This window comes from Trachypithecus francoisi, unplaced genomic scaffold, assembly GCF_009764315.1.
Source record: "Trachypithecus francoisi isolate TF-2019V2 unplaced genomic scaffold, Tfra_2.0 Lachesis_group13, whole genome shotgun sequence".
NCBI classification, from domain to species: Eukaryota; Metazoa; Chordata; class Mammalia; order Primates; family Cercopithecidae; genus Trachypithecus; species Trachypithecus francoisi.
In genome coordinates, this window is record NW_022681458.1 from 138,830 (window position 1) to 153,430 (window position 14,601).

General features: G+C 56.3%; 1 protein-coding gene across 3 annotated transcripts in view; it reads right to left on the reverse strand.

Moving 5' to 3' along the window:
* The window catches only part of GAL3ST2 (galactose-3-O-sulfotransferase 2), a 27,493-nt gene continuing 12,892 nt past the window's right edge, over nt 1-14,601 (reverse strand). Inside the window, exons 2-4 of one of the 3 annotated variants that reach the window (XM_033229445.1) lie at nt 7,350-7,439; nt 3,288-3,543; nt 1-1,981 (exon numbers count right to left, since the gene is read on the reverse strand). In XM_033229445.1, the coding sequence (XP_033085336.1) occupies nt 1,160-1,981; nt 3,288-3,543; nt 7,350-7,439 (1,168 nt within the window). In that variant the 3' untranslated portion in view covers nt 1-1,159. Of the gene's footprint in view, nt 1,982-3,287; nt 3,544-6,308; nt 7,091-7,349; nt 7,440-14,601 lie in introns of those variants that run through there. The other 2 variants (XM_033229448.1, XM_033229446.1) reach the window with 2 other exon arrangements.

Here is a 14,601-nt window from a genome sequence, read left to right on the forward strand (position 1 = left end):
CTGCCGAGGTCCCTGGCTGACTCAGACTCAGTGGAGCTCGTGCCATTCTTCACAGCCGACTCTCACTGAAAATTCACTCTTCCTGAAGCTCTCCCATTACACTGGGGTCCGAGGGAGCTGCCTATGCTGCTGGTTTGGGTTCTCTCTTTTCTTTGGAATACTGATTCCCTACCCCCCGAAAAAAGCAAGGACACACCTAGACCTGCAGGCCTAGATCCACTGCTGGGGTCTCAACCTCCAGGCTGAGGGTGCAGCAGAGTAGCTGCGTTTCCTGCGTGCCCCAGGCATCGGCTGGTCCCTGTGCACCCCTTTACCCGCTGAGCCCCTGGCAGCCAGGGATCACGTCCTGCCAGGCAGGGAGGCTCTGTCCCTCGTGTGAATGACAAAGAGGGGTGCTCACAGCTGCCCTCTGGCACCACACCCAACATGGTCTCCAAGGCAACCAAGGGTACGTGGACCCCCAACCACTCCAGTCTCCTTTGGCAAGTGAGACGTCCTCTCCTTCATTAGGGGCTGACAAGCAGGGGTCGTGGAGCCGAGCTAGAGCTCTGGTCTTGTGAGCAGCTGTGCCATCTCTGTAGAAAACGTCCTTCCATCAGAACCAAATCTCCTGCAGCCAAAGATGGGGAGCTGTTCGGGAGCGGCTGAGCTCTGGCCCCTGCCCCGTTTCCGGGCTGGTCTTTGTGGCACTGCCTGTGCCTGCAGCTGTCTCTGGGACCAGCACCTTGTCGCCAGCGCCGGGAAATTCAGGGGAGCCACTCTGAGTTCCTCCGAGGACCCACAGCCCCAGTGCCCAGGACCCTCGGGAGTCCCGGGGCTCAGGGGCATGCGTGTCCTGCCGGGCAGGTGCTGACCTGCGATCCAGCTTCCCCTACTCCCCCGCCCTCCTGTTCAGTTCTATTCAGTGAACAGAGGACCTGGGGGCGGGGGGAGGGGGGCTGCCGCCTAGGCTCAGGGCGCTCTCTGGGAGGGATCTGGGCGGATCGTCGGGGTGGGCGGCTCCTTACTGGGGTCTCCACCCTCTTCATTTTAGAGCCGTGGCCGGCGGGCCTGGGTTTCCCAACGCCCCAGAAGCCCGGCGAGGATCCCCGGCCTCCCTGGTGACGGCGGAGAGAGGGGCTGCTGTCCGCAGGAGGCCCCGACCCCGGCCCCGGCCCCTCTACGCCCCCAGGAACGGGATGTCCTTGCGGGGCTTCTCCGGGAACTGCAGGGCGTACAGGCGGGCCATGTACTGGAGTTCAGGCATCACCAGCCTCTCGCACACGCGCAGTGTCTGGTTGTCCAGGCCCGGCCGGAGGTTGTAGCCCAGGATGTCCGCCCTGCCGGACTGGTAGGGGCGCAGGCGCGGGTCTCTAATCTGCGTGTGGTTCTTGGGCGCGCCGCCGTCCTGCAGGCACAGGGTCGCGAGTTCGCGCCTCCGGGCGCGCAGCCGCTCCACCTCCCCGCGCAGCCGCCGCGGCCCCAGCTCGGCGTGCAGCTGCCCCCAGAGGGTGCGGTTGAAATGCTCGTACAGGCGCCAGTCCAGCGCGCACCAGCTCCGCGCGCGCTCCCGGGTCTTGGGCGCCAGGCGGGTCACGGAGCGCGCGCTGCGGGAGTTGATCCTGAAGGCCACCACGTCGTCCAGCGCCCAGCGCAGCCGGCGCCGCAGCAGCACCAGGGACTCGTCCAGGTGCTCGGCGATAAGCACCAGCTGGAAGCGCCGCTCCACCTCCGCGATGCGCGCGCGCACGTAGCTCTCCTTGGGCGGCGCGTTGGGGTCGAAGCCGAAGTCGAACCACATGTTGTTCTTAGCGTAGACGTTCTTGAGGAGGCGGCTGTCGTTGTAGAACGTCCGCGGCGAGGCCAGGAACGCGTCCAGGCTCGGGGCGCGCAGGAAGGCGGGGGCGTAGGTTTTGTAGTAGATGAAGGAGGACTCCAGCTGGAACACGGGGTTCCTCAGGATGGAGAAGTAGAAGGTGTTGTTGGGCATGACTTTCTGCACCTGTGTGGCGACAGAGAGGCGGGCTGCGGACCGCGGGCCCGGGCCAGGGTGGCCCACCCGCGGGGAGGAGGGGCGTCCTGGCCATACCCGCTCGGGGAGCCCCCCATCCACACATCTGCGGAGGGACCCGGGCCTGGCACCTCCTCGTGCAGTAGCTGCGGGAGCAGAGCCAGGGCCACACGCAGGCCCTGCAGCACGGTCACTGGTTCCCGGGGGCCCAAAACAGAGGCCAAGGACGCCAGGAAGGGGCCTCAGCAGGAGGAGGCCGTGGGCAGAGCAGGAGGAGGGAGGAGGAGCTCCCACTGACACCTCGAGGAGACGCAGAGGCCTCTAGGGGTGGGATGCTGTGGGGCACAGACCCAGCACGAAGGGCCCTCCGCGGGCCCCTGGCACAGGGGGCCTTCAGCACTCCACCAGCTGCCCACAGGCCAGGGTGACACCCACCTAACAAAGAAACTGAGGCCCAGAGAAGGCCCATGACCCAGGTTCCTGGCAGGGTGGGTCTGGACTCACCCTCACTTGTGCCCCCTCAGAGGTCCTGGAGAATATACCCCACCCACAGAAAGTAAAGTCATGCAGAAAGTCATGCCCAACTACATCGCTGGTTTCTCCATCCTCAGAAACCCAGGGAGAGAACAGTGGGAGGCTTCCTCCCTGCTCCCACCCTCTTCCTATCCCCTCCTCCCGAACCCTGCTGCTCCCTCTGCCCCGCAGCCCCCACCCCACGGCACACCCAAGCTGCCCCGCTCTCTGCCCACCACCTCTCCCCACCCGGCCTCCCTCTGGCCTCACCTCATCACCTAGCCTCTGCTGGCCGTTCTCCACAGAGCGCTGGGGGTGACCCTAAAGCACCTGTGCCTGCCCACAGCCCTCCTGCCCACGGTCCCTGCCCTGCTTCTTTTGTAAGGAAGGTCAGGGAAGCCCTGGGGGGAAGAGGGCTCTATGCTGAGACCTGAGGGACCCAAAGGAGGGCCTGCAGCCACAGGAGCGAAGGTCATGGGGTGGGGTGAGCCGGGCCTGTGCAGTACCAGAGGAGGCCAGAGAAGCGGGGGAGCACTGGGGATGCCCTTGGGCAGGGGCTATGGGACTCCCAGGTCTCATTCCAAGAGCAACTGTAGGCGACTGGCTGCCTGGAGGGGCAGGGGTTGGCTCAGCAGGACTTGCGGCCCAGGCCCTCCCCACCCCCTCTCTGCATGCCCCGCCCCTAAGCCTTCCACCTCCTCTCCAGCCTCCAGGCTACACCTCTCAGACCCTGCAGCTACAGTCACGGCCGCAGCCCACCCTCCTGCCCAGCAGGCCACCGCACCTCAGGCAGGTTGAACCTCAGGTGGTTGCACATGATGTTGAAGTGCTGCTGCGGCTCCATGCCTTCCACGTAGTGTGCCAGGAAGAGCCTGGGATAGCCCAGGTGGAAGTGCAAGCCGGCGGGCAGCGCCACGGACAGGTTGTGGGTCTCGGCAAAGCGGTAGAGGATGTTGAGCACCGTGCTGCTGGCCGTCTTGTGCGTCTTCAGGAACATGATGTTGGTCACCGGCGGCCCCTTGGCCTGGCCCCCAAACAGGCTGGGAGGGAAGGCACAGGCCACCATCAGCAAGGGTGCAGATGCCCGACCCCCGCTCAACAGTGAACCCCAGCCCGGCAACCGCAACGAGAGACCTCCCAACCTGAGCCCCCCAACTCTAGGCCAGGGGGCCCACTGGGTAAACACAGAACCATGGCCCCAAGCCTTGCCCCACTCCACAACCTCCCATCTGGTGGCCCAAACACAAACTCCCCCAACTGTCTTCCGTAACCATGCTCCCCAACTCTGTGCCCCTGAGAACTAAAAATAAAACCCTAAATGAAACCAAACTTCGCCAAGGGGACCTCAGACACACCTTAAAACTGAGTTCCCAGCAGTGATGGGATGGGAGGTCAGACCCATCCTGAAAGAGATCAAATGAAGAGACTAAGAGGCAGAAATGAAGTCCACAGGCAAACAGCCCGGACGGCGCCCTGACAGCCTGGGGGGCGCCCTGAGCCTAGTTAAAGATCGACCCCGGACCTAACCGATTAGGTTATCTATAGACTCCAGACATTGTAAGGACAAACGTTGTGAAAGTCTCTGTCCTGCTCTGTTCTGTTCTAATTACCGGTGTCTGCCACATATCTTAGTCCTGGGCCCAGTACAAACACATCCCTCTATTTTGTCCCGACTTCCTGAACCCAACACAAACACATTCCCCCCCCACACATATCAGAAACACCACCTAGAGAGCCCCTGATAAGGTCACAACCGTTTGTAGTTTTACTAAATGCGCGGGAACAAATAGAAAACTGTTAATTGTATAACTTAAAATATTAACCTATTACCAGTTGTGATGCTGCAACCAAAAGAGTTCCTTTGTACCTCTGTAACCCTACATGTCCTGTATACATCGGACTATAAAAAGCGGGCACATGCATCATTCGGGGCCCTCTTGTATGTTGTAGAACGGAGGGACCAAGTTCGAACTTGCATTAAAGATCCTTGCCGCTTGGCTTTGACTCTGGACTCTGGTGGTCTTCTTTGGGGAATAAACGATCTAGGCATAACAATCCTATCATCACACCCCCTCCCCTTTGCGGTTTAGACACAGCAACTGCCCAGGGTGAATGTTAAATAGAGACCATGAAGAAAATGTGGCAGATCTATACCGTGGAATACTATGCAGCCATAAAAAAGAATGAGTTCATGTCCTTTGCAGGGACGTGGATGAAGCTGGAAACCATCATCCTCAGCAAACTCACACAGGAACAGAAAACCAAACACCGCATGTTCTCACTCATAAGTGGGACTTGAACAATGAGAACACGTGGACGCAGGGAGGGGAACAGCACATACCAGGGCCTGTCGGGGGGTGGGGGGCAAGGGGAGGGAAAGCATTAAGACAAATACCTAATGCATGTGGGGCTTGAAACCCAGATGATGGGTTGATGGGTGCAGCAAACTGTCAGACCTCTGAGCCCAAGCTAAGCCATCATATCCCCAGTGACCTGCACATAAACATGCAGATGGCCTGAAGCAACTGAAGATCCACAGAAGTGAAAATAGCCTTACCTGATGACATTCCACCATTGTGATTTGTTTCTGTCCCACCCTAACTGATCAATGTCCTTTGTAATCTCCCCCACCCTTCAGAAGGTTCTTTATAATCTCCCCCACCCTTCAGAAGTTTCTTTGTAATTCTCCCCACCCTTCAGAATGTACTTGGTGAGCTTCACCCCCTGCCCCCAAAACCTTGCTCTTAACTTCACCGCCTGTCCCCAAACCTATAAGAACCAATGATAATCCCACCACCCTTTGCTGACTCCTTCTTTGGACTCAGCTCGCCTGCACCCACGTGAAATAAACAGCCATGTTACTCACACAAAGCCTGTTTGGTGGTCTCCTCACACGGATGCGTGAGACACAAACCACCATGGCCCGTGTATACCTGTGTAACAAACCTGCACGTTCTGCACCCGTGTCCATTTAAAGTAAAATTTTTCTTTTAATTAAAAAATAAAAAGAGACCATAGCCCAGCAGAACCGACTGTGGCCATAAGACACCAAATTATCAACAAGACCTGAGGCCACGCCAGGCAGGGGCGAAGCCACGCACACTGCACTTAAAGCAGAAACCGGGTTCTCCCTGCCACAGGAGGTTTCTTTGTCTCTGGCAACCAAACACCGGCCTTGAGATGAACAACGTTAAAGCAGGTGCAGCTCACCCCCCGCCAGACGCTGCCTCGCTGACCCCTGCTCCACCAGCCAGAACCACAGCTGCAATCGGACAAAAGCCTCATCTCAGTAACTGTCTCCTGAGCAGGGACCCCCAGCCCCGAACTGGTTCTGGCAGTTTACAGAGGCTGTGCACCAAGTGCTTCCCGTCCCAGCTTCACCTTCTGACGTGCAGGGCCTCATTGTAATGCAGTTAGATGAGCAGTCTCCACCCCAAGGTGAACGTGGGTCACGTGTAACACACGTGTTTGTTCAGGACACGTGCGTCAGGACTCCCTTTACGAATATCCACAGCCCCTGCCGTCACCTGCTGAACGTGTACTTGGCCAAGCCATTCAGAGTAAGCCCCGTCCCACCCCCTCCCTCGAAGCGTCCCCTCACAGCCTTTCCACGGCTGTGCTCCCAGCCTGTGGGATGTCCACACTTTATCAGAAACAAAGTCTCCTCTCCAAATTTATGTATGTCATGATTCTTCAGTTGACACCCTCAACCCTGGAACCCCCACCAGATTCATCACTGCGCCCCAACCTACAGACCCTCAGCCCCAGCCTCAGGGCCACACAGAGACAGTGTCCTCAGACCCACCTCTGTTCCCCTCAGGGGCTACACCCTCTGGCCCACACGTCACCCCAGCCTGCTCCCTGGCGTCCAGGCGTGCCCGTGCAGCTGGCTCTGTGACCTCATGCGACATCATGCGACATCATGTGACCTCATGTGACCTCAGCCACACATGCGGTGCTTCTTGGCGGTCCCTTCACACCAGGAAAAGGAAGGACCCCAAAGCCCAGACTGGTGGCCAGATGTAGGGCTGGAGTAGACGCTGGGCCCACTCCTGGAACCCCATCACGACACCTACCCAATGGGCCTGGAGTAGCAGGCGCCCTCCCTGCCCCAGAGCAGGGCCAACAGGAGTGACCAGGATGGTGGGGTCAGGGTCTCCAGGCCTAACCAGCCCGGGCGACGCGGGTGAGCAAAGACAGGGTCCGTGGGGCCTGTCTCCGGCAGCTCAGCTCGGCCCAGAGGACACTGGTGCTTCCTCTCTCTTCCAACCAGAGGGGGTGGGGAGTGGCAGGGCCTGGAAGACCCTCCCAGCAGCCTGGCTGAAACCCTGTCTGGAGGCACAGCTGGGCTGCGAGGTGGGCACAGGTGGGCACCTCCATGCACAGGGGCTCCACAGGGGATGTACCACAGGCGGGCAGAGGAGAAGGTCTCCAGGCGGGCCCAGGGCTGCGAGGTCTGTCCTGAGCACAGTTCTGACCTTTTCCTTCCCAGATCCCAGCCCAGGCCCAGCCCAGGCCCACAGGCCACCTCTGTTGTGGGGAGCAAGAAGGAGGCCTCCAGCCCTGCCTGCCACACATAGGGACCCTCTGCACACACTGGCTGGCTCTGCCCCCAAACCCAGACCCGGCCCCTGCTCCCCAGAGCCCTCCCCAGAGGCCCAGGCAGGTTTATGGTTAACAGGAGACTCTCCAGGTGCCCCCAAGGAAGGGCCCATCTACCCCTCCTCTTCCAGAGGGATTCAGGCCCAGTGGGGAGGCGTGACCATGCTGGGGTCCCGGGCTCTGCCCTTGGGGCTATTAGGAGGTGCCTGCCCAGGGCAGGATTTACGGTGGGGGCAGGACTTACGGTGTGACCAGCTCTAAGTCCGTGAGATGGAATCTGGCCAGCACCAGCAGAGCCAGGGCCAGGAGGAGGAGGAGGATGACCCGGAAGTACCTGTGGAAATGGCAGCCCGTGAGTGCCCAGGCCGGGCTGCGCCAGCCCCACCCCACCTCCCATCCTTCGGCCAAGCCCAGGTCCTTGGGCCACACAGGTCTGGGCCTCCCCTCATCTCTGTAACATCTTGTCCTCAAATCCACTGGGTGCCGGCCCAGCGGTTAGGGCTCTCAACCCAGGACAGGCCTGAATCTGATCCCACCCCAACCACCCCTGAATGGCTCAGGGCTGGAAAGAGCCTAGTGGAGGAGCCATCCCCTTCCCTGGGGTTCGGGAGCTGACAGGGCTGCGCTCCTGGGACCAGAGGTGGGAGCAGGTCAGGGGACCTCTACCCAGGCAGGGCCCCCGGGAGACTGTGATGGGACGGAGACCCTGAGCTCCGCACCCAGGGGATCTGGAGAGGCTGAGAGTTTGGTGCAATGGACTGTGCGCCCCCAAAATCCACAGGCCAAACCCCTAACATACAGCGTGGCGGTGCCTGGAGGTGGGGCCTCTGGGATATGTCAGGGTTGGACGAGGTTGTGAGGGCGGGTGGAGTCCCTGTAATGGGATTCGTGTCCTTCTGAGACAAGGAAGAGACCAGAGTGCAGCTTCCACTCCCCACCCTCACTCCCCATATGGGGACACAGAGAGAAAGTGGCATCTGCAGGCCAGGAGGAGGGCCCTCCTAGGAACCCGCCACGCTGGCTTGAGATCACGTGCCTCCCGGCCTCCAGAACCGTGAGAAGCGCATGTCTGCTGCTGGGGCCATCCTGTCTGTGGTGTCTGCTGTGGCAGCCCGGGCTGACTGGGCCTGAAGGAAGCATGATGTCTCCAGACAGGGAGGCGGGGCCCACACGAGGAGGCCTGAGGAGGCCTGGCCTGGGTCCCAGGAACCCGGCAGGTGCAGCCAAATCAGGGAAGAGCAGATCTGGATAAGGCCTGACTGCAGAGTCGGGCAGGGAGCCAGGGTCCCCCATCCACTGGGCAAAGCTCCCCATCAGGTGACAGCAGCAAAGAGGCCCCTCAATGATGGGGTGGGGCTACCACGTGGGCCGGGTTCCCTCAATGATGGCGTGGGGGTGCCACGTGGTCCGTGGTCCCTCAATGATGGGTTGGGGTGCCACGTGGGCCATAGTGTCTCGGTGCAGGTCAGGCACAGGCTACAAGGGAAGCAGACACCACACCTGCACTCGACGAGCTCAGCATCTGGAGAGGACACAAGGGGTGAGCTTCCTGCTTGGACTGGGGCCTTTGCATGGGGCGTTACCGAGTACACAGGAGCACAACAAGCCAGTGGGGAAGGAGGAATTGTAACCAAGGCAAAGCAGGGCAACAAGCCCAGCAGCTGGGAGGAGAGGGCAGGCGGCAGGTGGGCCAGGGGGCTGGGGGTGCTAGAACAGCAGGGAGACAGGACCCAGGCCCAATGCGACGTCACTCTTCACCCTCCCAGGACGTGGAATTGGGTTAGGATCTGCCCCGCTGTTCAGTGATCACATGACCATTCATGCTCTGCTGGGAGAAGAGGGGAGGGCTGGGCTGGCTCTGCCCCGCCCCACTGGCCCCTGCCCAAGAACAGTTCCTGACAGGCAGGTCCTCACTCTCACATGCTGGCCCAGCACTCCTCTCCTTTTGGGGAAAGGAGATGATTTTTGCATAAAATAATCTTGAATTTTAGCATAATCCCCAAGAAGAGAATTTTTAACTAAGAAGTCACTTCTAAAGTTCTAACGGACAAAAAACATATAGTGATGGCCAGAAAAATTCTAAACAGTCATGATAACGAACATCAGCTCTCCCAGATCTACTCCATAGATCACAATCAGTTCCATGTGGGTCAAAGATTTAATGTAAAAAAATAAAACCACCAAAGTCAGAGGATAAAGGAGAATGAGGCTGCCGTCTAAGCAAGACAAAACCAAAAGGGTGTGAAGAAAAGAAAGACAAACAGGGTAAACATGTTTCAGGCCAGGCGCGGCGGCTTACGCCTGTAATCCTAACATTTTGGGAGGCAGAAGTGGGAGAATTGCTTGAGCCTAGGAGCTTGAGGCCAGCCTGGGCAATATAGTGAGACCCCATCTCTACGTTGGTGAAACATTGCTGTCGGAATGTTTCAAGGATGGCTGCACCAGGATGGCCAGGTGCATTCTGACGGCAAACAGGGGCAGCCCTCAAGACCTCAAGCCCCCCACAGTCCCCTCACCGTGCGTGGGACCTCAAGTCACCCCTGGGGCTGTGGCCACAGCAGTGAGCTGGCAGGCAAGGCTCTGGTCAAAGTGCCTGCCCCACTCAGCCACTAGCTGGCCCACATGGGGCCAGCTCAAGGCTGCCAACAGCCCAGCCCCTCACGGGAACCACCCAGTAGTCCACAGCGGAACCTCCAGCTCCAAGACTTTGGCTTTCAGCAGAACCTCTTCATATGACATCTTGTCTCTTTTCTTCCACACCAAGGGTGTGGGTCTCGAAGACACTGGGGATGGTAGAACCAGGAACTCCCATCATATCTCACACTTCATCCTCACGGCACACACAGCACCTCAGACACCAAGGCCAGCGCCACCACCGTGGCTCTACCACAGCTACGCTTCTAGGAGATGGGACAGGAGCTTCCCGGCCCTCCCTTCACCTCCACTCTACAATTTTTCAATGCACCTTCCAGTCCTTAGTCAAAATGGAACCACCTTGAAGAGGTTCCCAGCGGCCAAGGCCCAGTCAACACTAGAATCCCCAGGCACAGGGAGGAGAGCGTGAGGGCCGCAGAGCAGAGAGGGCCATGCACCCCAGGCAGGATCAGGGTCCCGCTGGAGACACCCACAGCTTCGGGAGAGAAGACATGTTTTCCCAAACCCAGACAAGGCCCTACACGGACCGCGGAGCTCCTGCTCTGCGGCTGGATCCCTTCTGCGGACTTGCCAAGACCCTCCCGGGAGAGTGGCTGCGCGGGGTGCGAAGGGCAGTTTTAGGGCTCCGCACAGTTAGCGATTAACCCACTGATAAGGCCCAGGGTGCAAAAGGCAGTTTTATGGCTCCGCACAGTTAAAGATTAACCCACTGATAAGGCCCACGTGGGACACCAGCAGGGTCTCTCAGCCGCCACCCTTGGCCATCACTTCCTTCCGCTATAGTCAACTCCTTCCTCAAACACCCTGCACGTTTATGGTCCCTCACTCTGCACCTTTATGGCCCCTCTGCACTTTTTTGGGAGACACTGGCCATGTGTTTGAGAGCTGCTTTCTTTTTTTTTTTTTTTTGAGACGGAGTCTTGCTCTGCCGCCCAGGCTGGAGTGCAGTGGCCGGATCTCAGCTCACTGCAAGCTCCGCCTCCCGGGTTCACGCCATTCTCCTGCCTCAGCCTCGCGAGCAGCTGGGACTACTGGCGCCCACCACCACGCCCGGCTAGTTTTTTGTATTTTTTAGTAGAGACGGGGTTTCGCTGTGTTAGCCAGGATGGTCTCGATCTCCTGACCTCGTGATCCGCCCGTCTCGGCCTCCCAAAGTGCTGGGATTACAGGCTTGAGCCACCGCGCCCGGCCGAGAGCTGCTTTCACACTTACAACGCTCACCTTGGCCTTGGGGCAACATGAATCCGTCTCTGTTCTTTGCAACTGCCCAATTAAAACAATGAGGTTTCCAGAGAAATGCTACAGCTTTCTCAAGGCGGGATCTTGCCTTGCCAAAAGACCTGCTAGTCTCACACCTGCAGGGATCAGGCAGGGTGGTCGATGTTGGAGCAACCGGGAAGGGGGCCCAGGAGGTGAGTCCAGCCACGGGTGCACTTGACCGACCCAGAGGACCGTGGGGCAGTGAATGGGCAATGTGTTGCACCAAGCAGAGAGATGGTGTTTCTGTCCTTACACCAGGAGTTACACATTGTTACACATTCTTTAAGGAGAGCCCGTGGCTGCACTACTGTGAATTTACTAAAAACCACTGAATTGTGCACTTTAATTGGGTAAATTCTTTAGTATGTGAATTGCATCCTAATAAGCCTCTTAAAAAAGTAAAAAATCGGCCGGGCACGGTGGCTCAAGCCTGTAATCCCAGCACTTTGGGAGGCCGAGACGGCCAGATCACGAGGTCAGGAGATCGAGGCCATCCTGGCTAACACGGTGAAACCCCGTCTCTACTAAAAAATACAAAAAATTAGCCGGGCGAGGTGGCGGGCGCCTGTAGTCCCAGCTACACGGGAGGCTGAGGCAGGAGAATGGCGTGAACCCAGGAGGCGGAGCTTGCAGTGAGCTGAGATCTGGCCACTGCACTCCAGCCTGGGCGACAGAGCGAGACTCCGTCTCAAAAAAAAAAAAAAAGTAAAAAATCAATTCAAAATGTTAAAGAGTTCAGCTGCTAAAAAACTTGAAAGCTAATGATTGTGGGGGAAAAATGAAATATTGCCAAAAATTATAAACCATTTGACATTGCTTTCAAGTGCCTTTAGCTCTTAGGGGCTTCGTAAAGTCCCCAAGGACCCTCCCCTCAAGCTGAAGCTGCCTTATGGGACTCACAACTGGGGGGACTGCGGCCAGGCCCTGCTGCCTTTGCTCTGAGGGTTGCCAGAGTAGCTCAGTGGTTCCCAAAGGGCCTCAAACTTCCTGCTGTTGGGGCCTCGGGGCTTGGAGGCCACTGACCTGCTGCCTCCTTGGGAGCGCCCAGAAGGTCTGGCTTTCCAGCTCTGGGCAAGTTGCTGGGACTGATGGTTCTTGATCACGCAGGGCCATCAGGGGCCACGGTGCACCTGCCCTGGACAAATGGCCCTGGCAAGTCCCTGAGGCTCCCCAAAAGAAAGAGCAGAGAGGCCAGGGAGGCACTGGCCCAGTTCCAGTGGGGACAGAGGGGACGGCTTGAGGCACCAGGCCCAGGCCCTGGCCCTGCGAGTACAACTTGGTGACACATGAGTGCCTGCAGGACAGCAGTTCCCAGGGCATTCAGAGAGAATTCTGCAACTTCTGAGTAAGAACCAACAAAATATCTAAAATTAGGGGTAATAAAAGTCTTGGGCAGGTGTGGTGGCTTACACCTGTGATCCCAGCACTGTGGGAGGCTGAGGTGGGAGGATCAATTGAGTCAAGGAGTTCAAGACCAGCCTAGGCAATATAGTGAGGCCCCATCTCTGTGAAAAATACAAAAATTAGCCAGGTGTGGTGGCTTCAGACTGTGGTCCCAGCTACTCACGAGGCTGATGCAGGAGAATCACCTGAGTCAGGGAGGTGGAGGCTACAGTGAGCCTCGATCTCACCACCACACTCCAGCCCGGGTGACAAAGCCAGTCTCTGTCTCAAAAAAATAAACAAACAACAACAACAACAAAAAACACACCTTAAGACATCCTATCTCCAGCTCAGGGAACTTCTGGTTTTGGAAACCTTGATGACTATGAGGAAGACTCATTCAAATTCTTATGGCGATGGTTTTTCACACTCCAGGATTAAACACACACACACAATACAAACACACACAACACACAAACATACACATACACAATACACACACATAATACAAACACAATACACACACATACACACAAATACACAATATGCATACATAATACACACACACATACACTCATGCACACACAATACGTACATACACACATACACACACAATACACACACACACAATACAAACACAATACACACACATACACACAATACACAATACACATACACAATACACACATACATACACATACACACATACACGCATACACAATACATACACACACATACACAATACACACACACAATACACAATACACACATACATACATATACACAGGTACACAATATGTACATGCACACATACACACTACGTACATACACACATAATACACACACATACACACACAATACATAATACACATACACACAATACAAACACACACAATACACATACACACAAACAATACACAATACACATACACAATACACACATACATACATAATACTTACATACACACATACACAATATGTACACACACAATACGTACACACACATACACATATATGCACACATATACACATACATACACACACACATACACAATACACACACATAGGCCAGGCGCGGTGGCTCACGCCTGTAATCCCAGCACTTTGGGAGGCCAAGGTGGGCGGATCACAAGGTCAGGAGATCAAGACCATCCTGGCTAACACAGTGAAACCCCGTCTCTACTAAAAATACAAAAAATTAGCCGGGCGCGGTGGCGGGCGCCTGTGGTCCCAGCTACTCGTGAGGCTGAGACAGGAGAATGGCGTGGGCCCAGGGAGGTGGAACTTGCAGTGAGCCGAGATCGCACCACTGCACTCCAGCCTGGGTGACAGAGCGAGACTCCATTAAAAAAAAAAAAAAAATACACACACATACATATACACACATACACAATACATACATACACACAATACAGACACATACACATACACACACAATACACACACATACATATACAGATATACATACATATACACACATACACACATGCATATACAGTATGTATATACAAACACACACATACATACAGATACATACACATACACACACATGGACACACACATCCCCCTGCGGTTCCTTCTGACCACCTCACTGGGCATGAATGAACTTTATGGCAAAATAAACTTTCTAAATTAACTGAAATCTGTCTCAAAGTTGTGAGGTTCATAGGTTTCAGTTAGTTTAGAAAGCTTATTTTGCCAAGGTTGAGGACGTGCACCCGTGACCCAGGCTCAGGAGGTCCTGATGACGTGTGCCCAAGGTGGTCAGAGCACGGTTTGGCTTTATACATTGTAGGGAGACATGAGACATCAGTCAGCATATGCAGGGTGAACGTTGGTTTGGTCTGGAAAGGCGGGGCAACTCGAAGCAAAGGCAGGAAGACTCCAAGTGGGGAGGGCGCTTCCAGGTCATAGGTAGGTAAGAGACAAATGGTTGCATTCTTTGGAGTTTCTGATGAGCCTCTCCAAAGGAGGCAGTCAGATATGCATTGATCTCAGTGAGCAGAGGGGAGACTTGGAATACAACGGGGGACAGGTTGGCCCTAAGCAGTTCCCAGCTTGACTCCTCCCTTTATCTTACAGTGATTTGGAGGGCTCCAGATATTTTCCTTTCATATTTCCCCCATTTTCTCTTTAAAATCTTTTGGAGAACGCATTTTAGAAGAAAATGAGTCTGTTCCCAGGTTTCGTCTGATCTG